Genomic DNA, 21904 nt, shown 5'->3' with positions numbered 1-21904 from the left:
AGCGGGGCTACAAGCAGTAGGCCACCGTCCTAACGGACCTTCTCCAGAATCCCCGGGAGCAGAGCAACCGGGGAAAAGGCGTACAGACATGACCTCGGCCAGGAAAAACTTCACACGCACTTGATGAAGGCACAGAAATGAATGGTCCTGCCCTTCGGGTCCCTTTATAGCGCCCTGGTCCCGGCGTCGTCCGCCTATGACGTACCAGCTTGCCATTGGTTGGATTTCACACGTGCTTCATGACGCGGTCACGCAGAGGCGTTCCCACAGCGTTTTTACGCAGCTCGAGTTCCCTGATAGGGAACATTGATATTTCTGCCTAGAAAATTTCATGATTCATGATGCTTGTGTAGGCCTCTAAGTATTTCCATGCAGTGATTGTCGAAAAAGTATAGCGCCACCTATTGGCTTAGGTCCATGCAAAATTTCAACAGTTTGATGTCTCCTAGCCCTTTTAATCTGATCGACTTCAGATCACTGAATGTAAGCCTTAAGACTGTGATGATAGGTCACTGTGAATATTGGGAGTTTTTGACAAACTTTGTTGCCGTGACGACATCATCTTCACATTAAAGTTCAAGCACATCTTTTGAGCCTTCGCAAACTTCAAAAACTCTTGAAAAGCTCTGAGTATCCTAGGTGATGACCTTTACAGACTTGATGTGGAGTTTTGGTGCAAAAGTTGTAAATTGCCTCCTACCTACAAGTGATTTTTGAACAAATGTATTACAGGGAGACTTAAAGTCTCTGGCGACACTGCTATAAAACAAACAGGAGGTCAGTTATAATTTTTTTAGTGTAAAAATTCCCTCTTTTTTTGGAATTCCAATTCCCCTGGACGTTTTCGATGAAGCAGCGCTGGCACCCTGTTTGACCTACAAGTATGGTGATTTTTCAACAAATGTATTACAGGGAGACTTAAAAAAGTCTCTGGGGACCATGCTGTAAAACAAACAGGAAGTCAGTTATAATTTTTTTGGTGTGAATATTCCCTCTATTTTTGAACTTCACATTGCATCAAAAATTATGTTGACGGATTGCAGGTGATCCAACCTATTCCATTGACGCTTTGATTGCACAATTGCAAGAGAGCTGATGGCTAAGTGGTTAGCAACAAGTCGTAGACAAGCAGTAGACCCGGGTCCGTGTCCAGCCGATATAAGAAACAAAGTTGCTTTTGAGATACTAAAAATGCTCCATTGTTTACTAAACTTGGCTCCCACAATAAAGTTAAAGACGTAGTCACTTCTTATGATTTCAATGCTTCCACATTTGAATTTTGCTTGGTATTTCATCTAACCTGTCCCAGCAACTGTTGTGATCAATTCTTTCCCAAGATTTTTTTTGGATCATTGACTTCTCTGCAAGGAGGGCTAACAAGGCATTCATATTCATTAATAAACTGGGTAAAGAGCTTGTCACGCCACATATGAAAAGGCTCATAGAGGGCAATCTTGCCTTCACTGAATAAGGGTAATCCAACTTATTTAAGTGACGTTTTGATCATTGATGGTTGGCTCCATAATAAGGAATCTATAGACCTGGATTTGATTCCTGGTTGAGGCACTTAAGTTTTCTTTTTTTTTTCTTCTTCTTTTTGACCCGGCTGACCGCTGCCCCCCCGACATGCAAGGAGAGGCGAAGGCCCGTTCATCGCTGCTCGTTATAATTATAACCATGGGTTTTCAAACGGAAATGACATTAAACAGAACATTATTCATAAGTATGTAGTGTCATAACTACATCTCTGATGTTTATAACAAACAAAACGTTTAAAAGTCTGAAAATTGAGTTATCATTTAAAGTACATGTACCACTACCAACACAATGTTATGGGTGAGTGACCTGACAGTACCAAGATGGTCGCCATGTGCGGACGTTCTATACTCCACCATAAGACATATAAGTTGTGACACAAGGTCCTGAGCCGTTGTCAGCGTCGCCCTGGAAACAGAGCAGACACACCTGCACCTGCTCATCACGGGCTGAGCGGCCACACCTGCGTGCCATCAGGCGCGGGCTTGATAAGCCTCAGTGGCACACACCGGGGGGGAGGAAGATGTCCCGCAGGACCCGAGTAACAAGGCTTGTGTTATTTCCCCCCAGAGAGCAGTGGGTGACCGCCATCCCTCCGTCCCCTTGGACTCCACGGACGCCACGGACACACGCAGCACCGCGCCCCGGGAAGGAGACCGAGAGAGGAGCGATCACCAGGGAAAAATCCCTCACGCAATCTAATAAAATCCGCCCTTCGGGGCACTCACCGTGACCCTTGTGCCGTGTGTTTCTTCGACCCCGTCACAAAGTATATATACTACAGAAAAAATCTAGAAAATAGATGTGTTTCTCTGTAAAACTGTTAAGGAAAATTCCTCCAAATGCATGGTTTTCGCACTCAATTTGATTTATGTTATTTTACCTTAATTTTACGTATTTTGTTTGGCAGGTTTTTATCACAGCCACATGAAGATGTCCAGGGGAAATGAATCCTGCAGAATCCCTTCATGTCACGCTACCATTGCCAGCTCAGCCAATAGGAATACAGCTCATGAATGCATGAAAGACTGTAAAGCCCTCTGAGGCAAATTTTTAATTTGCGATTTTGGGCTATACAAAATAAAATGAATTGAATTGAATCGAATGCCAAAATGTTACATAAGTAGGGAAAATAGTACTAGCTCAATGTCTAGAGAGTCCTCATTAACATCCCTAAACCAAAAAGGCTGAAGAGACTATTGAAAATGTAGATTGCAATTTTACAACAATTGATTAATACTGCTGATGTAACCTGCGTAATGTTATTTGGGACAGGGTCAGAAGATTAGAATTTGCCACACACAAAGGAAATGGAGCCACAGGAGGATATGATTTCAAAGATATTGAACCGTATAAACACTGGAAGACATATTTCCAAGTAAAATCCTGCACAACATTGACTATGCTGTTATTGACATATTATCAACACTGTTCTGTTGAAATGGTAAACATATCCTTGAATTGTCAGTGTTCCTTCAGTTATTTCCTCTATGATCAATTTCCTGCCTTGTTTTCTTTCATGGTTTTTTCAAAAGTCAGTAAATTCTGTTCAAAGGAATCAAAAGTGTAAGTCAGTCATGAGCTCTGTTGCCCTCTTTGTCCTACCACACTCGTGCACCCAGGTGATGAGAACTGAAGAAGAAGCTGTCCAACTCCTCAACTCCTTGATGTAAGGAGATGATCGGGTTCGTTGGAGGCTCGCCAACCCCCTCGTCAGGGAGAATTCAATATCCAGAAGCATAAGGTATTCAGGGAACCTCCAAAACCTAGCCTGTATAAAACAAGACTCTTAACGTCACTATCATGAAATTGTATGTATAGCTATTTAACCATGAGTTACATTACATGTCATTTAGATGACCCTTTTATCCAAAGGGATTTACATTGTATTTTAACTCATGGCTTACATTTTGCCTGGGGAGAAATTACAGCGGGTGAATTAGGTATTGAACACGTCACTATTTTTCTCAGTAAATATATTTCCAAAGGGGCTATTGACATGAAATTTTCACTAGATGTTGGTAACAACCCAAGTAAAATATACATAGATACATACATAGAAACCAAAACAAAGAAGTTCAGAAATAAATAAATGTGTAATAATGTGAAATGAGACAGTTAAAAAGTATTGAACACATTAAGAAATGGAGGTGAAAAAAGGTATGGAAAGCCAAGACAACAGCTTAAAACTATCAGTAATTAAAAAGCAATCCAGACCCTTGTTAGTGCAAATTAATGTCAGCTGGTTCAGTCCCAACTGACGGCCTACACAAAGGTCTCATTGCCAAGGTGTCACACAAGACATGATGGTTAAAAGCAAAGACCTTTGCAACCTAATTGTTGCAAAACACAATGGTGGTATTGGTTATAGGTGCATTTCGGAGCTTCTGAATGTTCCAGTGAGCTTTGTTGGGGCCATAATACGAAAGTGGAAAATCATTTCACAATGAATTTGTTTCGACCAGGTGCTCTTCGCAAGATTTATGACAGAGGAGTGAAAAGAATAATCAGAAGAGTTGTGCTAGAGCAAATTTACAGAGTATTCTTGACAGAAATCTGCTGCCATCTACCAGGATGATGAAGATGAAATGGGGGTGGAAATTTCAGCAAGACAATGATCCCAAACACCCAGCCAAGGAAACTCAACTGGTTTCAAAGAAAGAAAATAAATCTGCTAGAATGGCCCAGCCAATCACCTGACCTAAATCCCATTGAAAATCTATGGAAAGAACTGAAGATCGAGATTCATAGAAGAGGCCCACAGAATCTTCAAGATTTGAGGACTGTTTGTGTGGAAGAATGGGCCAAAATCCCACCAGAGCAATGCATGCGACTAGTTTCTCCATACAGGATGAGTCTTGAAGCTGTCATTACCAACTAAGGCTTTTGTACAAAGTATTGAATAAATATCAGTAAGCATGTTCAATACTTTTTCCCTCCCTATGTCATTTCACATTATTACACATAACTTTATTACTGAACGTCTTTGTTCTGGTTTCTTTGCATGTATGTACTTGGGTTGTAAATGTCATGTCAATAGCTGCTTTGGAAATATATTTACTGAGAAAAATGGTGACGCGTTCAATTTTCATTTCACCTGCTGTGGGTGTTTCTGCTCAGGGACACTTTGACATGGAACATGGAGCAGCCAGGATTCGAACCACCAGACTTGCGGCAAGCAGCGCATCATGCTACTCCATGCGCCACCATCACCCCCTTTTAACCAATTCAGAATTATGTATAGCTATTTAACCATGAGTTAAACATAGCTGGCTTCATAGAATCGGCCCTATTCAGGCTAAGACATGGCAGCTGGATTTATTGGCAGCCAGCACTGAAACCGGTTCTGACCCATTGACGGATGCCAAACTTGTGCCTGCTCTGGTTGAGACTTGGCAGCCGGGTTTATCGGCCACCAACTCTGAAACTGGTTCTGGCCCGTTGATGGCTGCCGAACATGGGCCAAATCAGGCAGTATGGGTTTGGGCTTATTCTGGTTGCGACATGGGAGCCAGGTTTATCTGCAACAAGCACTAAAACAGGTTCTGGCCCAATGACGGCTGCCAGACCTTGGCTAAATCTGTCATTATAGCAAGAGGCCTAAACTGATGGAGACATGGCAGCCGGGTTCATCAGCAACTAGCACTGAAACAAGCTCCGGACCGTTGACCGAAACCAATGGATTGCCTACTCCAGGTAGGGAATGTGTCCTTACGCCAAGTGAAGAGATTCACGCACCTCAGGGTCTTGTTTACGAGTGGCGGGAAGACTGAGTGTGAGTTTGGCCAGACAATCAGAGCAGCAGGCGCAATAATGCACTCGTTTTATTGCAAGAGAGCTGAGCTAAAAGGCCAAGGACTAGGTGTAGAGATTATATCTCTGCACCAGCCTGGGAATGCCTTGGGATCCCCCAGTCCTAGCTGTGTGGCCCGGGAAGGGGAATTTTCGCGTCCCCTGCTGGAGCTGTTACTGGGTTGCGGGGTTCTTTGATTGTGTTTTCAATTTTACACTTCAGTATGCTATAAATGTTTGGTAGCTTGCGGTATAGTTGTGTCTGCTCAATGAATGGCATGTGTGTGTCATTTGAAAATATGGCTGTATTTGGCTGTATTTTTGTGAATAGTTAACAGATTTGAGTCTAGCAAAAGGTTTTCAGTGTTGTTTCTGCAGCTTTGTGAATGTCATTATTATTTTTATATTTGTAATTATTTATTTATAGATTTTTAATTGTGAAAAACTAAACTAAAGTTTTTCAAACGGCTGACCCAGCGCTAATAATAATAAAGTATTATTGATGAACTGATTTATTAGATTTGTCATTTGCAGCAGCCACCTCTCCTGGGTTACTACATACAAAGTAGTTAAAAACTTCCCATGAGAAGAACAAAAACATCGCCTACATGTTAATTCCCACTATTCAGTAATCCTAAGAAGACGGACAAAGACATGCCCTGGGAGTTCAAATTAACCGGCGACCAGTCCAGGGTGAATCCCTTTCCTGCCTAATGTTGGTTGGGATTGACTCTAAAGTATAAGTGGTATAGAAGAAGACTGACTTGGATTGCGTTGCAAAGGTGAACAGTGTGGAGAGTCATGGAAGCCTATGGCACACACAAAATGTATGAACATTGAGCAGCAGCGTTAGGCAGTGGCAGTGCAGACAGCAACAGACGGACATTTAACCAGACAGATGCTTCATTACCACAGTCAATGCTGCACAGGTCATCCAAGGAGCTCCAAGGAGGACTGAAGAAAACAACGGTGTAGTACTAATTCAGCATAGCACAAACTACCCACAAATGTGTTTTACATAAACAGTTGCTCTATATGACTTAATTTACTTACAATTTGGGAAGTCTCTCCAGAATAGGAAAATATTGCGTGGACTGAATTGCTTTTGACACAGTTTTTTAAATAGGTAGATTTGTTAGTCGAGACACTCTTAATATTGGATGCTGTGATCATTTCTATTTGCCGTGGAATTATCCTTTCCAAATGTTTCCTTCTTTTTAGGTTCTATCTGATCCCTGGTCCTGCCTCCTGCCATGGCCCTACTAACCTCTGCTGCTACTATAATTATTAGTAATGTTCTTAGTGACATTGCTATTACTGTCCTCTTAAACGCACATTACTGTTTTGTTCTTCCCTGGAGTCTTTGTGCGTTTTCTCCTCACACTGTTCTGTGCTCTGCAGTTCTATCTGGATTATGGTTGTTCCTGCAGTGGTCAAACCACTATCGCTGACACCATTACTTCCTTTGTTGTTTGACTACTACATCCATTACAGCTAATAATTTTAAATAATTCCCTGGTTTACTATTTAATATATTAATCATTTCTGTCATACAAATTAGAAGTATTGTACATCTTTTATGCTGTTCATTCTCTGCACATGACATCCATTGCACTGTGCATTCTGGGAGAGGGATCATCTCCTTTTCTTGTATAACCCAAATTCTGAATTTGGGTTATACAAAATAAATTTCATTTAATGAAGCTCTAGTGCAGGCAGAAACATTCTTGCTCTTCTAAGCCTGTAGTTTATTTTTCATTAATCTGTCAATCACTCCCCACGTAGGCTCACTAATTATTTCCTTGCAGTCATTGTTTAGAGCTGTCAATCAGGAAATCAGCTGTTCAGATGAGCTGGTCTTTATCAATCCAATAAGCACAACAAACCAATTGCATTGTTAGTCTATCTTCTTGCTGCTTTCTTTTAAATATGGATGTCTCCCATACTTCAGTAGGTTTATTCGGCCCTTTAGCGTCCCTCCACCTCCCCATCTCTGCCCAATCTTCATCAGATTCATCCTCTTCATCAATTCATCATTCTAGCAGCCTCACTAGGCAACACCACCACCAGGTAGTCCCTGGGGGGATTTATTGTGCTGCTGCTCAAGGCAGATGCCCATAGATTAAAAAATATCCCTAGAGTCTGAGGGCCAAAGACTCTGGAGACTTTATCATCACATATGACATTGATAACATTATCTTTTCTTTATTGGACGTGTCTCTCCCGATTGAACTTCTAAGTCTACTACTGATCAGATTCAGACTGGTGAGGATTTCATTGAATCTGATATCTTTGAGGTCTACCTGGAGGTCTTTGAGTGAACTGAAAGGAGGCAGTTGGCCTAAAGCAGAGTGGACAGGTATACTAGCCCCTTCATCAATAAGCGAAACTAAAAAAAAGCCTGCCATTTGGATTCAGACCACAGGGGGTCCTTTTTGAAGTTGTGACAGGGTTGGTGGAAAATCTGCACGTACCAATACTGATTCGAGACTGCCCGATAAAATGGATACCAGCTGCCATAAAACCAAAAATAGTTTCTCTGTCAGATAGTAGTTGTTGTTCTCTGACCAAGGAACTAGTTAATGTCGCGGGTGATGAATGGGATGTGCAAACTGTTAAAGGTGAGCCAAATAAGGTCCTCAGTGTACCACCCACAAACTGATTGCCTGCTAGAACATTTCAATAAAACATTAAAGCCAATACCTAATGACCCAAAGATATACATACACTAAATGCAGAGGCTACCAACGTGCCAATCTACTTATGCACAAGTGGTTAGGAATTTAGTGTCTTGCTCAAGTACCCCAGGCATTTTCTCTGCAAAAGGAAGCAGGAACACACTAGACATTCTACCTTAATGAGGCCCAGTACTGTTGTGTCTTCTGCAATCTTGATGATGCTGCTGGAACAAAGTACAGATGTACAGTTGTAAGTGAGAGAGTAGACATGTAATGTAGAGCACAGGGACCCTGCATGCATCCCTGTGGGATGACAATGTTGGAAAAGGAGGGGAGGTCTTCTGACCTAGTATACTGTTATTTAAAACAGAATTTAGTTGAATGCTGAACAGAATTTTACCAGCATTCTCGATTGCATCACTCTGGAGTTGGCGTTCTCCATATGCCTGTTCTGGTTGTTGTTGAAGGGTTGCCAGTGTTTGTGGGAGGCAGACTGATGGGCCAGTCGGGGAAGACACCTTGTAACCCTTACTTTTCCGCTGTAGCCAAGTCCTGCTTTGTCTGTCTTTGGGAACAGTGATGAGACAGGAAGAGAAACAGCATGAAACTGCCTCCAGATTGAATTATGCATGCCTCCATCTGCTGAGAGAGGACAAGTCTGTCAGGCCTCTTCAATGTCACCACACACACAGATACATAGATAGCTCACTTTACTCATGCTGATCCATAGTTCATCAGACTACTGCGTCTATAACAAACACAATCCCTCAGGTCAACTTTGCAATTCACTTCACTTTGATGCACTGTTGTTCATCCTCGTGAAATTGCCTGATTTAAGGGCGAACATGGAGCATGCATCAGTATTCCCTACAGAACTTTTGTTCTTGAATATCCACTCACAGTGCATTGTACTTTCATGTCACCGTGGTGTAAATCTTCTATTCTGAAGCTGAGTCTGGCTAATATTTGGATTGTGAGTTTTATTTCTTCTTTTAACAGCATTATATAAGCCGGATTACAACTTGAGGGTTTGGTTCCTGAAATGATGAAACATAAAAGTATATCAAACCTAAAAAAAGTTAATAAAATGTATCCATACATTTTCATTTCAACACATTTTTATATAGCATGTTACTGAGACATTCATATTTGGATAAAATATTAGAAACTTCCAACTCACTCCTGTGCAACCTTCCCATCAGAGCAGCTTAGAGTATTGCCCAATGATACTCTGACACTGACCATCTGGCACACCGGGCCCTTTCCCAGTCAGCCAACGTGTCTATTTGGGACAAGGAAACACATTTTCCCATTTGGCCTGACAGTCCCATTGTTTGAGTTTCTGTCTAAATTGACACTGGGCTGGCACAACCACAGCTAAAGACCCCCTCCACTGGCTTGAGTGCCCTAAATTGACAACTGATTACACACTGACGCTCGGTCAGTAGCCTTAACAACACTATTTAACGCACTGGGTATCCAACAGCACGTTGAACGCTTGCAATCCCAGGGTTAACGTGAAGAAACACCAGACAGTTTTGATTCAATCATAAAAAACACCTGAAAACCATCCCTCGTCTAGGTGTTTGTTTCTTACTCGAAGTAAATAGAAAACAGTACTGAAAACAAGCAAATTCCAAATAATCGAAAGCAGGGCTTTCATGGGACCAAGCCGTGAACGACCATCAAAAATAAATTAATACAAGTTTTGTAAAAGAAAACATACAAATAAAGAAATATATGTAAGATATGGTTGTGATACAAAGAAAGTGATGATATCTGACTGGAAGTGTTCTTCCATATAGACCTGCTTCAAAAACAAACAAATTGATTATCTTACTATAACGGTGTCTTGTAAAGAATGATAGCACTGTATTTTACATGCCTGTAGCCATTTCAGGTGTCAGATGCTCTCCGTGTCTGCGTTAAAAGAACTCATGTACGCTTTATAGTGTGGTTCTGCATGCTGCAGATGACTGCATACTCTGGTCCTTCTACCGAAATGGCAGCGAATGGAGGAATCATTCACATGGTTATCACCCTGGAGACAACTGGAGAACCAGAGCAAAAGTGAAGGTAGGGAATATAAACCAAGCGCTAAGTGAACCCACTCAGGCAGCCTAATAAAGGCGTGAATGGAGGGTGCGCTTACTGTCCCTCACACTCTCCAGAATGAGGGCCATAAAGTGGAAAGGTTTCACAGTGGTGAATGTGAAAGTGGAGCACAGTCATTTGATGCACCTCACCCATTTCTACATGATGTCAGGTGCTGCCCACTTGATTACAGGCAAAGTCTATTTGTATGCATCATTAAAATGACCATGTCCATATGTGAGCATGTGTGCCGTTCATCACAGTGCCTTCAGAATGAAATGAAAAAAGATTTCTCTCCCTGAAGTTAATCAGGTAGAATATTAAACATATCGTTCTCAGTCACTGTGAAAATGAACGCATGATAAATCCGGCTCATAATTGTAACATAGTTGTTGATTTTAATTAATTAGGATGATTTGATTCATAAGAACTATAAACTGTATAATGTGATAAAAGCAGGATATCATAGGAAATCATCATTATACGTGCATTCTCATAAAACGAAAAATAGTCATCACAGGGGACTCTGGAAAAGGTGCTTAAATTATGGAATGGGGAAAAGTGCCCGTTCAAGAATAATGAAGCTGGGAACTTTAGTTCTTTGGTCCACCCCTTACTGAGACATTTGCAGTGAAGGCACAGTCTCCTACAGCTAAAAATTCTTTACCCTCCATGACTAACAGGGAAACAGAATAGGTGCCTGTTGAAAAACCAGTGCTGGGGGCAGGCAAACAAGCCTACCTACAGTGGCCAACCATGCAACATGCAAGTCAAACAGCAGCAACACAATGAAATCAAGAGAAAGCAATCTCAGGGTAAAAATCACCAGACGGTAAATATAATTTATTAATGTTCTTATTGACATTCATTATTTTATATTAACTGAACACGCAGTTACTAAATGTACAACACAACCATAACCACCAGTTGACGTGATTGGCTCTAATGAAGGAATTGACATTTACAGTATATAAGGCACAAGAAGGGTAGAGAAAAAAACAAGGCGCTATGCACAGGGCTGGACTGGTAATCTGGCATACCGGGCAAATGGCCGGTGGGCCGACGCACTTGGGGGCAGGGACAGCGGCCCATTGGTTCATTTTCCATACTGACACTGGGCTGGCCCAATCATCTCTTAGCAGGCTCCACCCCTCCCTCTCCGTGGGTCAGTCAGATGCAGTCAGTGGCTCAGAACCAGAAAGAAATGTGTGGATTAGGATGGAGAAACAAAAACATAGGAGCAAGGGGGGTGTGGAGAAATTGCGGGCCAAAAAAAAAATCTAGAGGTTGATGCCTCAACATGTTCAAAAACATGTTTAGTGCTGTAGCTTCAGTTTCCAAAACTACTACAGAACCTGACGACATGTTGCAGAAACAGCAGGTGAACATAGCACATGGAGGAGGAGAGGTGACTAGCCATAGCGATAGCGGTGCTTGCGGCTCGCAGTGGGGTTGCCAACTCTCCCAACCTCCAATCAGGGACACTTTTGTGGGCTGACGGGGGATGCGCAAGCGGTCAGCGGCCGGGCTTGCACAACCTCACATGCTCCGCTCTGGCCACCCGGCACCCGCGCGCACACTGGTCTGATGCGTCACAACTTCACAACAACAGGGAGTTTTTCGCGCGTCATTGACTTAGCAGGCTGTGAAAAAAATTGCCCATAATTCGGGATGTCCCGGGTAATCCGGGACGGTTGGCAACCCTAGCTCGCAGGCAGCAGAGGAGAAGGTGCAGCAGGTGTCTGAGTCTGACAGTGAAGTCAAGGAGGGACAGAGTGAGCAGGAGAGTGTCATTGAAACGGTAAGCAAGCAGGTAGCTACATAAACAGGGAGGGAGTGTAAATCAGGGCGGGTGCACGAGGATAGTGTGAGTGGGCCTGGCTGGGCCACAACGAAGATGATGACGATTTAACAGTTACCTCAATTAATGAATATTATAATAAGGCAACAAACATAATCGTTGTCGGTTGTTGCTATTATAAAGTCTGAGTGTCAGGTTGTCATTTGTCAAATTGTCACTTAAAAGTTACTGCAATGGCCACTCAGCTAAAGTCAAATAACACAGCATAAGCTATTTTGCACTGCTTTTGTAGCTAGCAGAGTTGAGAGTTCACATATTCAATTCCAACTTCGGATATTCTAATGTAACCATTTAAAACTCATAACGGCTGTCGACGGCCCTTCTTCTCTAGAAAAAAACTTAATGATGCCATTTGATTATTTTAATTATTACTCGCCCACAACGAGTTACACGTTAGAAGAGGTAGCTAATGTATGTTATTTGGGGGTTAAAAACCCGCTTTGCATTTTGAAAGCTGTATATTCAACTAGATATTTTCTAATGTTTCTTCTGAATTTCCAATATCATCAATATGCACTATTACGGCAAGTGAATACTCTAAATTTTATATATATATATATATATATATATATATATATATATAATATATACAGTATATAGTATGTTATCAGGACGTTTTGTGTGAGTAATTTTTTATATAGGTTTTTTATGGAAAGTATCTCAAATTACAGGTAAATTTTGTTTGGTGTCATATTAAAGAGGGGTTTGTGCTCTTTAAAGGGATAGTTCACCCAAAAATGAAAATTGTGTCATCATTTACTCACCCCCAAGTTGTTTCAAACAATTTCTTTATTCTGCTAAACAAAAATATATATTTTGAAGAATGTCACTAATCAGACAGTTGATGGACCCCATTGACTTCCATAGTAGGAAAATAAATACTATGGAACTCAATGGGGTCCATCATCTGTCTGATTACCCGACATTACCGTCCATGGCACTTACAGTAGTTCTCAGCTTTGTATGGGTTTTTGGGAACGGAACAGTAGATATCCATATCTACAGGGACCGCGGATAGCGTACTGGTTGGTGGTTGTGTCCGACCGATTGTGGTGGGCCAGACTGAGCAAAAATGTCAGGGCCCTTTTTTTGTCCCAGTCCAGCCCTGGCTATGCACCATGTGCACAGTGCCTTGTTTTGTACGAATTGACTCTAAATGGACAATATTTTACAAAACAATCATTGTGCTGTATTAAAGAAGTCCTGAAACTAGAGATTGGAGGTAATATGTTGAGTTACAAGCAAGGTCTTTTTCTCATACTCATACTTCCATACAATGAGTTTTTTTGTAAGCAGAGGTGTTGTCCCCTGATTACTATTTCAATAACACAAAGACAAGCTGAAGGCCCTTCAGCTTCCCTTCCAGACCTGGAGGTGGTTGACTTATCCTTCTTCAGATCTGCACTTCGATGCAATCCTGTCTCTGAGCTTCCATCCAACCGATTGTTTCGTCTTTGCTCTGATATGTGTTGTCAGCTGCAGGATCTCCAACACAGGCATTTGCTGTTTTGAAATGACTTTGGCATAGGAATACAATATATAATAGTAATATATTTTATTTAGATTACTCAAAATACACTTTACATACATCATTAAGAGCTATTTGAAATTGAATTGCAGTAGTGGAAGTATGGGGAGAGGGCAGTTATAGAGAAAGCTCTGTCGCCCCTCGAGTGCTTGGTCCTAATCGCAGAGTGCTTGGTCGCAGAATAGGACCAAGCACCGTGTGTGAGATTTTAAAATGTCTTTAAAACTCCCACACATTGTGCTTGGCTTTGATTAAAAACTTCCAAGGCCTTGTAGTTGAAATAAATAAGGTGGTAGAAATAAAAAATAGCAGTATTATAAATATGTGCATAATATTTTTGTTGCATAGGGGTAGCATTCTGAAGTGATTGATAAATATAAGTCTTAATGGAAGTAAAACAATCTTTGTCCCCTTGGGAGCCCTAAGCCAACAGCGTGTTCTTTTTGGATGTTTTGACTACCGTCTAACTGACAACAGGCGAAAGAAGAGATAAACAGATGTTGAGTTTTGTGGCTCTTAAGTATAATAAGGTTTCCCACAAAACCAGAATAATATTGGCATTTTCATATTTATTAATGTATTTTTTTGATGAAGAAATAAAAGAACAAAACAGGCCAGCGTTTGCAAAATAAAAATAAACTAACTGCATTCGTTATGTATGTAAGTTGAAGCAAGTGCGTATTAAAAGGAACACATGTGTTGTGAATTCTTCACGGGAGAATGTCGATGCTTTTATTTTGAAGTTTTATTTTGACAGCGCATGTTGTTTCCGCTTCCGGTACCGCGAATACACGCTACGCGACACGGACAGTAGATCCGTTAGATCGAGTCATTGATGATGTAAGTTATGTTGCCTCAATTTGTACTCATCTGCTCACACTGTTAAGCCTGTTAGCTTATGTGTGTTTACTGTGTTCACTGTCAGTGTTATTTCTGTAATGTAGTCGTTCCATAATCGCTCAATGTTGAGCTAAGTGGCTAATCTGGCTAGCGAGCCTGCATTATTCAGTTTGTAATTTGTTTCTGTGTTTATTTCAGAAACTCCATCCATCTTTACGGTCATCTTACTGTCCACTATGTAACTCCTTCTGTCAACTAATCTGTAAGCCTACAACGGGTAAATACAGAAGGGTATAAAACAACCAGATGTCCGCGTGTTCTCTGACCGGAACCCTGTAGTGGTCAATGTCCTACAACAAACAGCATCTCAGGGGGGCGAATCCCCAACAAATGGTCCTTCGAGCCGGATTTATTGACTACTACAGAAGATGGCATCTGGGGAAAGTTTTACTCATCAGCCTCATTACGAAGAGCAACAGAGTCATGTGAGACATCATCGCGTCCCTAAACATCTTGAGGACTACGTCCTTGCCTATAATCCACAGCGACCTGCCCTTTCCTCCCACACGACAGAGGAGCAGAGAGGAGCAGCGGCCGCAGCGGACGGTAGCCGAGCGGATGCAGCCTCTTTTTCGGACAAATGCGCAGTCTCACACTATACCAACTCTGATGACATGCTGAACACCACTTCACTAAAACGACTCGTCAAATCCATCTCTAGGAATGAGAAGGAGGAAGATGCTGAAGTGGTTAAGCTAACACATAAACTCCAGCAGTATGAACTCCGTCGTCGCCGTCGTCAGGAGCTGCTGGAGCACATCGCTTCCTTCATGAGAGAAGAAGAGATCGAGGAGGATAATGACAGCAGCAAAAGCGCCTCACCACCATCAACACCCTCGTCTCCCGTGCTTCAACCTCATCGACTCCTCATCTCCCCCAGCTACTTGGTTTCACCGCCAGAAGAGCGGACCAGGGACGTTGAACCTCAGGCTGGCAGCACCATACCAGGACATATGTTTGGGAGACCAGAGGCAGAGACTGAGGTTAGAACCTACACCCCTATAGCAGGTGAACTGAGACAAAATTCTGTGTTTACCCCAGTGCTTCCAGCCCAATCAGATCGTTGGGGTTCCTCGTATTCTGTAATTTCATCAGGTATGATGACACCTACTCGGGTCCAGCAGAGCTCTACCCGGCCAGAACCACTGCAGTCTCACGCTTCAGAGCTACCTCCCCCCTGTGGTGATGCAAGACGAGTATGTGGACAGTTGAGTGCTACGGCTCCGATACATGAGCCTGCAGCAGTCTCCTACAGCCATCCAGACGCACAACGTCACCACTCACCACAAGTGATACCTCACGCCCTTTACAGCCATGGCCCACCTCAGTATGCTACATTGCCTTCATTAATTCCACCACCTCAGCAGACTCTATCTGTCCCGAGGGATAACTCATATTCAGCTCATCAGATGCATCTGCCATCAGGTCAGACAGGGATCCCATACAGCCCGGGGTTGCCACACCGCTCCGCATATGGTGTACCAACACCCAAAATCCCAGACTTCTCCATTGACAGCGAAAAGGAGTTTGCTAACCTGAAGCTGGCTATAGATAACCTGCTTGAGCCCCATTCAGAACTGTCTGAAAAGTACAAATACCATGTACTACTTGAACATCTTAAACTGCCCGAAGCGCAGATGATTGGTCAGTCCTGTCGTCACCATCCAAATCCATACTCAGCAACTATGCAAGCCCTGCAGTTACAGTATGGTCAGCCACACCAGCTGGCACAAAGCGAGATAGCAGCCATTCTGACCACCCCAGATGTGAAGCCTGGTGATGCCCACACTTTCCAGAGTTTCGCCCTACGAGTTCACCTTCTGGTGAGTATGCTGCTCTCCCTAGAAGGACCCAAAGGCATGGAGCTAAACTGCTGCTCTCATGTTGACCGCTTACTCAGTAAGCTACCCAAGTACCACAGGGACGGGTTTATTGAGTATCTACAGATGCAGGGAAAGCTGAATAGCACGAGTATCAACCCCTACAACCTGCAAGATCTAAATGGATGGCTTCAAGGCAAAGCTCAACAGCAGCGCTTGTCCAACAGATTAGTGCAGCGCTACCAAACCGGACAACCCCAAGTTACAGGAAGGGAGAAGATCATCCCAAAGAACAGAGGTCAAGGTGCCGCTGTATATCACAGTACAGGGCCCCCTCCGCAGAGACCTTCTAATAACTTCACACAATCCAAGAAACCATTCAAGATACAATGTCTCTTCTGTGACAGCAAAGAGCATTATATCAGTCGCTGTCGCAGTATCACTGAGCAGTCTACAGTTGATCTGGACAAGTGGATAGCAGACGGCGGGCGCTGCTGGAAATGTGCACGATCTCATGCGCCTGAGTCGTGCAACCTCAAGAAACCCTGTAGTGACTGCAATGGTATTCATCTCCAAGTTCTCCACGGTGTAGCACAGCATCGATCCAACATCCCACAGTCAGGAGCCACAGAAAGCAGAATCTACCTGACACCCAGCATCACATCGAGCAGAGTATTGCTGAAAGTTGTTCCCGTCCTGCTGCACAACAAGCACAAGTCTATGGAGACCTTTGCTATCCTAGATGATGGTGCACAGAGGACTATCATCCTACCAGAAGCAGTCCAGCAGCTCCAGCTGACCGGTGAGTCTGAGACGCTTACCTTACGCACAGTGCGGACAGACATTACACAGCTACAAGGGTCAACGGTCAACTTCGAAATTTCCCCCAAAGATAACCCACAAAGGTGCTACAAAGTACAGGGAGCATTTACAGCTGCAGGCCTAGACCTAGTAGAGCAGACTTACCCCACACAAACACTCCAAAGACGACATGCTCACCTGCGAGGAATCCCACTGAAGCCTTTCTTTAATGCCAGTCCAATGGTGCTGCTTGGATCAGATCATGTACATCTGATTACTGCCACAAAGCCGGTACGTAGAGGAGCTAACAGCGGACCTGTTGCCATCCATACCGCCCTTGGATGGGCTTTGCAAGGCGCCGAACGGTGTGGATCTCAGGAAACTAAAGTGGAGCAATGTCTTTTCACCACAGTTGTTCCTCTCAATGACCTCCTGTGCCGAAATGTGGAGAAGTTATGGCAACTCGACGTCCTGCCGTTTCGCAACGAGAAATTGGTAGTTCGTTCCCGTGAGGACCAAGAAGCCATGAATCTCTTAGAAACAAAGACGCAGAGAGTCAACATTGAAGGAGTTCAGCGCTATGCAACCCCTCTCCTGAGAAGAAGAGGAGCCCCTAAACTGAACAGTACAACTCATTCTGTCATAGCTCAATTGCGAGCCACAGAGAAACGACTCAAGAAGGATCAGGAGAAGGCAGATACCTATTCAGAGGAGATTGGCAAGCTCATCCGGGCCGGTTACGTCAAAAGGCTTCTGCCTAACGAAGTGAACCAATCTGAGGAGGCATGGTACCTCCCCCATCACCTTGTGTGTCATAACCAAAAGTCAAGGCTGGTCTTCAACTGCTCTTACAGTCATCAGGGTTCCTCAATGAATGACCAGCTGCTGCCTGGACCCACTCTGGGACCTTCGCTACTAGGTGTCCTTCTACGATTCAGACAGCATTCGGTTGCTGTGAGTGGAGACATCCGTGCAATGTTTCATCAGGTTCGTCTTCTGCCTGAGGACCGATCACTCCTCCGGTTCATCTGGAGAGACATGCACAGCGAGAACCCACCAGATGTGTACGAATGGCAGGTGCTGCCATTTGGCACAACGAGCAGCCCGTGCTGTGCCATTTTCGCTTTACAGCAACACGTCCGGAATCAACAAGCGAGTTATCCTGATGCTCTGCAGTCAGTGCAACAGAGTTTTTATGTGGACAACTGCCTTGAAAGCCTCCCTAACGTGCCTGCCGCCACACACAGAATCAACCAATTGCGTTCTTTACTCGCAGACGGAGGGTTCGACCTCAGACAGTGGGCCAGTAATCAACCTTCAGTGGTAGCTCATCTTCCGACTGAGGCTAGGTCCTCTGCTACAGAGCAATGGCTGAGCCAAAACAGGACAGACCCGCTAGAGCCGGCCTTGGGTCTTAAGTGGAACTGTGCTGCTGACACCCTTGGCTATCAATATCGTCCCATTCAACATGCAGCGTTGACCATGAGGACAGCATATCAGGTACTGGCCAGCCAATATGATCCTTTGGGGTTCATTGTGCCTTTCACTACACGTGCCAAGGTACTCATTCAGCAGCTGTGGTCCAAACAGAGAGGCTGGGATGACCCGGACCTGCCCACAGGCCTCCAACAAGCCTGGGAAACATGGGAAAAAGAGCTACAGCACCTCAGCACGGTATCCATTCCCCGATGTTACTCGCCAGTCTCTGTGGAAGAGGCGGACGCAGAGTACGAACTCCATGTCTTCTGCGACGCGTCCGAGAGAGCATATGGAGCGGTGGCCTACCTCACAGTACAGGTAGCAGGCGACATTCACACATCCTTTGTGATGGCTAGGTCACGAGTAGCCCCCAAGAGGCAACAGACCATACCACGCTTGGAGCTCTGCGCTGCGCTAGCAGGAGCTCAATTGGCCAAGCTGGTAGAGACCGAGATCACGCTCACTATCCGTCAGACAATCCTCTGGACTGACTCCACCACGGTACTGGAATGGCTCCAATCAGACTCTTGTAGATATAAGGTGTTCGTCGGAACCCGCGTATCTGAGATTCAGGAACTTACTGATCGACAAGCCTGGAGGTACGTGGACACCCGGAGCAACCCAGCCGACGATATAACCCGGGGTAAGACTCTCTTGGAGCTGATGGAGCCAGGTCGTTGGAGTCAAGGGCCGCCGTTCCTAAAGCAGAGCACTGAACACTGGCCAAAGAAGCCTGAGCAGACTACAGCAGTGACTTCAACCGAACTAAAGGGCATCACATTCTGCGGCCTCACAACAGTGGAACCTAATGACAATCTTCCTGATGCTGCTCAGTTCAGTATGTGGACCGACCTGGTGGAAGCCACTCGCCAAGCAAGCCAGAAGGCTCAAGGGGCGGCCCAGGGTTTGAGAAATCACCAAGCTGCAAACCCTCAGGAAGCGGAGACCCTTCTGCTGAGGAGGTCTCAAGCCCATAGCTTCCCAGAGGAGGTCACCGCTCTCAAAGCACAGAAACCTGTGCCAAACCACAGTCGCCTGGTGAGCCTGGCCCCAGAATGGGACCCTTTAACCTGTTTGGTTCGAGTAGGAGGGAGGCTGCGAAGGTTGCAGAACACAAGCCTGGGAGAGATCCATCCGATTGTTCTCGATCCAAAGCACCCAGCAACAAAACTCCTTATCAAACACATGGATGAACGTCTGCTACATCCAGGTACGGAGCGGGTGTATGCAGAATTACGAAGGCAGTATTGGATCTTGCGAGGACGACAAGCTGTTAGACAACATCAACTCAAGTGTCCATCCTGTCAACGCTGGCGAGCTCAACCTAAGGTCCCGCAGATGGCGGACCTGCCACCACAGCGCCTGCGGCTTCTCTGCCCACCTTTCTATTCAACAGGCGTCGACTGTTTTGGCCCTTACCTGGTCAAAATAGGCAGGAGGACGGAGAAGCGCTGGGGCGCCATCTTTAAGTGTCTCACAACCCGCGGCATCCACATAGAACTTCTCAACTCTCTGGATGTAGACGCCTTCCTTCTTGCTCTTCGGCGGTTCATCGCGAGGCGAGGCAGACCGAAAGAGTTACTCTCCGACTGCGGTACTAATTTCCGTGGTGCTGAACGGGAACTTCGTGAGGCTTTCGCAGCCATGGAACCACGGCTGAAGGAACACCTGACGGAGTACCAGATCGACTTCAAGTTCAACCCACCTAGTGCCCCCCACTTTGGTGGAGTATGGGAAAGAGAGGTCCGTTCCATAAAGGCCGGCCTTCAAGTGGCAGTTGGGAGCCAGTCAGTCTCTGAAGATGTCCTCCACACAACCTTAGTAGAGGTCGAAGGGATCCTCAACTCAAAACCGCTAGGGTACGTGTCAACTGATGTCGCTGACCCGGACCCCATCACTCCTAACATCCTGCTCATGGGGCGGCGGGATGCCTCACTGCCTCAGGTTGCCTATGCTCCAGCATGCATAGGAAGACGGAGATGGCGACATTGTCAAGCACTTGTGGACCAGTTTTGGATCCAGTTCGCACGGAACTATTTGCCCACTCTTCAAACACGGCAGAAATGGCAGAAGGCCGTTAACAACATTGCTGTTGACGCGGTCGTTCTGATCGTTGACCCATCGCTTCCCAGAGCTCAGTGGCCGATCGGGAAGGTTTGTAAGACAGTCTCCAGTCACGACGGATGTATCAGGACTGCAGAGGTCTTGGTGAACGGTAAGGTCTACACCAGACCGGTAGCTCGTCTAATCCAGCTCCCTGAGTTCAAGGATGATGCTAATGCTGCATGAAGAATTCCCGTTATTACACATTTTCTGTTCAAATGTGGGGGCGGCTGTTGTGAATTCTTCACGGGAGAATCTCGATGCTTTTATTTTGAAGTTTTATTTTGACAGCGCATGTTGTTTCCGCTTCCGGTACCGCGAATACACGCTACGCGACACGGACAGTAGATCCGTTAGATCGAGTCATTGATGATGTAAGTTATGTTGCCTCAATTTGTACTCATCTGCTCACACTGTTAAGCCTGTTAGCTTATGTGTGTTTACTGTGTTCACTGTCAGTGTTATTTCTGTAATGTAGTCGTTCCATAATCGCTCAATGTTGAGCTAAGTGGCTAATCTGGCTAGCGAGCCTGCATTATTCAGTTTGTAATTTGTTTCTGTGTTTATTTCAGAAACTCCATCCATCTTTACGGTCATCTTACTGTCCACTATGTAACTCCTTCTGTCAACTAATCTGTAAGCCTACAACGGGTAAATACAGAAGGGTATAAAACAACCAGATGTCCGCGTGTTCTCTGACCGGAACCCTGTAGTGGTCAATGTCCTACAACAAACAGCATCTCAGGGGGGCGAATCCCCAACAACATGTTTGTTTGCTTCTAAAGGTGGGCCTATCAAGACAAAAAACCCAGGTGACTTGTGGATCCACAAAGTAAACAAAATACACGCTACTGGATTAAGGCCCCATGTTGGACTCCACCACTTCAACGTCCCTCTGCAGACTCCGTTTTTAAAGTATTTTCAGTTGAACATGTGGAGGCTCCAAACTTAATCGACCACTTACTAATCCCCCATAGCAGGCTTAGTGATGCATATCAAACACATGCACAATGCTTTGTGACCAACGGATGCATGCTGCGTCTGACTAGAATATTCATGAATGATCCGCCAGAGGTAGCTTTTGCATCCACCGTGGTGTACACAGCCTTCCTGCCACTTTTGATTGTCACAATTGTTATTGTAGAGAGTCATTGAGCTCAAAATTATTGAAAGCTTTAAAGAGCACAGTGGAAAGTGTTCTTTTTGTTGTTCACTCCAGGAAATGTATGAGAAACTGAATGTGACAATATTTTGTACATTGTTGTACATGCATATGCTGTCTGCACTGAAAAACACGCTGTGCCCCAGCATT

The 21904-nt window shown here is 44.5% G+C and overlaps 1 protein-coding gene and 1 long non-coding RNA gene across 2 annotated transcripts; both read left to right on the top strand.

Moving 5' to 3' along the window:
- The first annotated feature begins 14190 nt into the window (after window positions 1–14190).
- Window positions 14191–14631, top strand: LOC119196017 (uncharacterized). Its single transcript, XR_009957084.1, has 2 exons — window positions 14191–14329; window positions 14528–14631. It is a non-coding gene; the product is annotated as an uncharacterized LOC119196017 (long non-coding RNA).
- A 126-nt stretch (window positions 14632–14757) lies between these two features.
- LOC119196018 (uncharacterized) lies at window positions 14758–21268 on the top strand. Its single transcript, XM_062565515.1, has 4 exons — window positions 14758–15397; window positions 15815–17011; window positions 17423–20966; window positions 21165–21268. Exons 1-3 carry the CDS (start codon window positions 14758–14760, stop codon window positions 20776–20778), a joined length of 5193 nt encoding a protein of 1730 aa, XP_062421499.1. The 3' UTR covers window positions 20779–20966; window positions 21165–21268.
- Window positions 21269–21904: the final 636 nt, after the last annotated feature.

Source organism: Pungitius pungitius, chromosome 11 (assembly GCF_949316345.1).
Source record: "Pungitius pungitius chromosome 11, fPunPun2.1, whole genome shotgun sequence".
In the NCBI taxonomy this organism is placed as follows: domain Eukaryota; kingdom Metazoa; phylum Chordata; class Actinopteri; order Perciformes; family Gasterosteidae; genus Pungitius; species Pungitius pungitius.
The sequence above is the reverse complement of the archived record's forward strand: the minus strand, read 5'-3'. Positions and strand labels throughout refer to the sequence as shown.

Coding starts and splice junctions, on each gene's coding strand:
- LOC119196018 (XM_062565515.1), top strand. CDS start 14,758: ATGGCATCTGGGGAAAGTTTTACTCATCAGCCTCATTACGAAGAGCAA. Junction 15,398..15,814: donor AACCTACACCCCTATAGCAG/GTGAACTGAGAC, acceptor ATCTGCCATCAG/GTCAGACAGGGATCCCATAC. Junction 17,012..17,422: donor CCAGCAGCTCCAGCTGACCG/GTGAGTCTGAGA, acceptor TTTTCACCACAG/TTGTTCCTCTCAATGACCTC.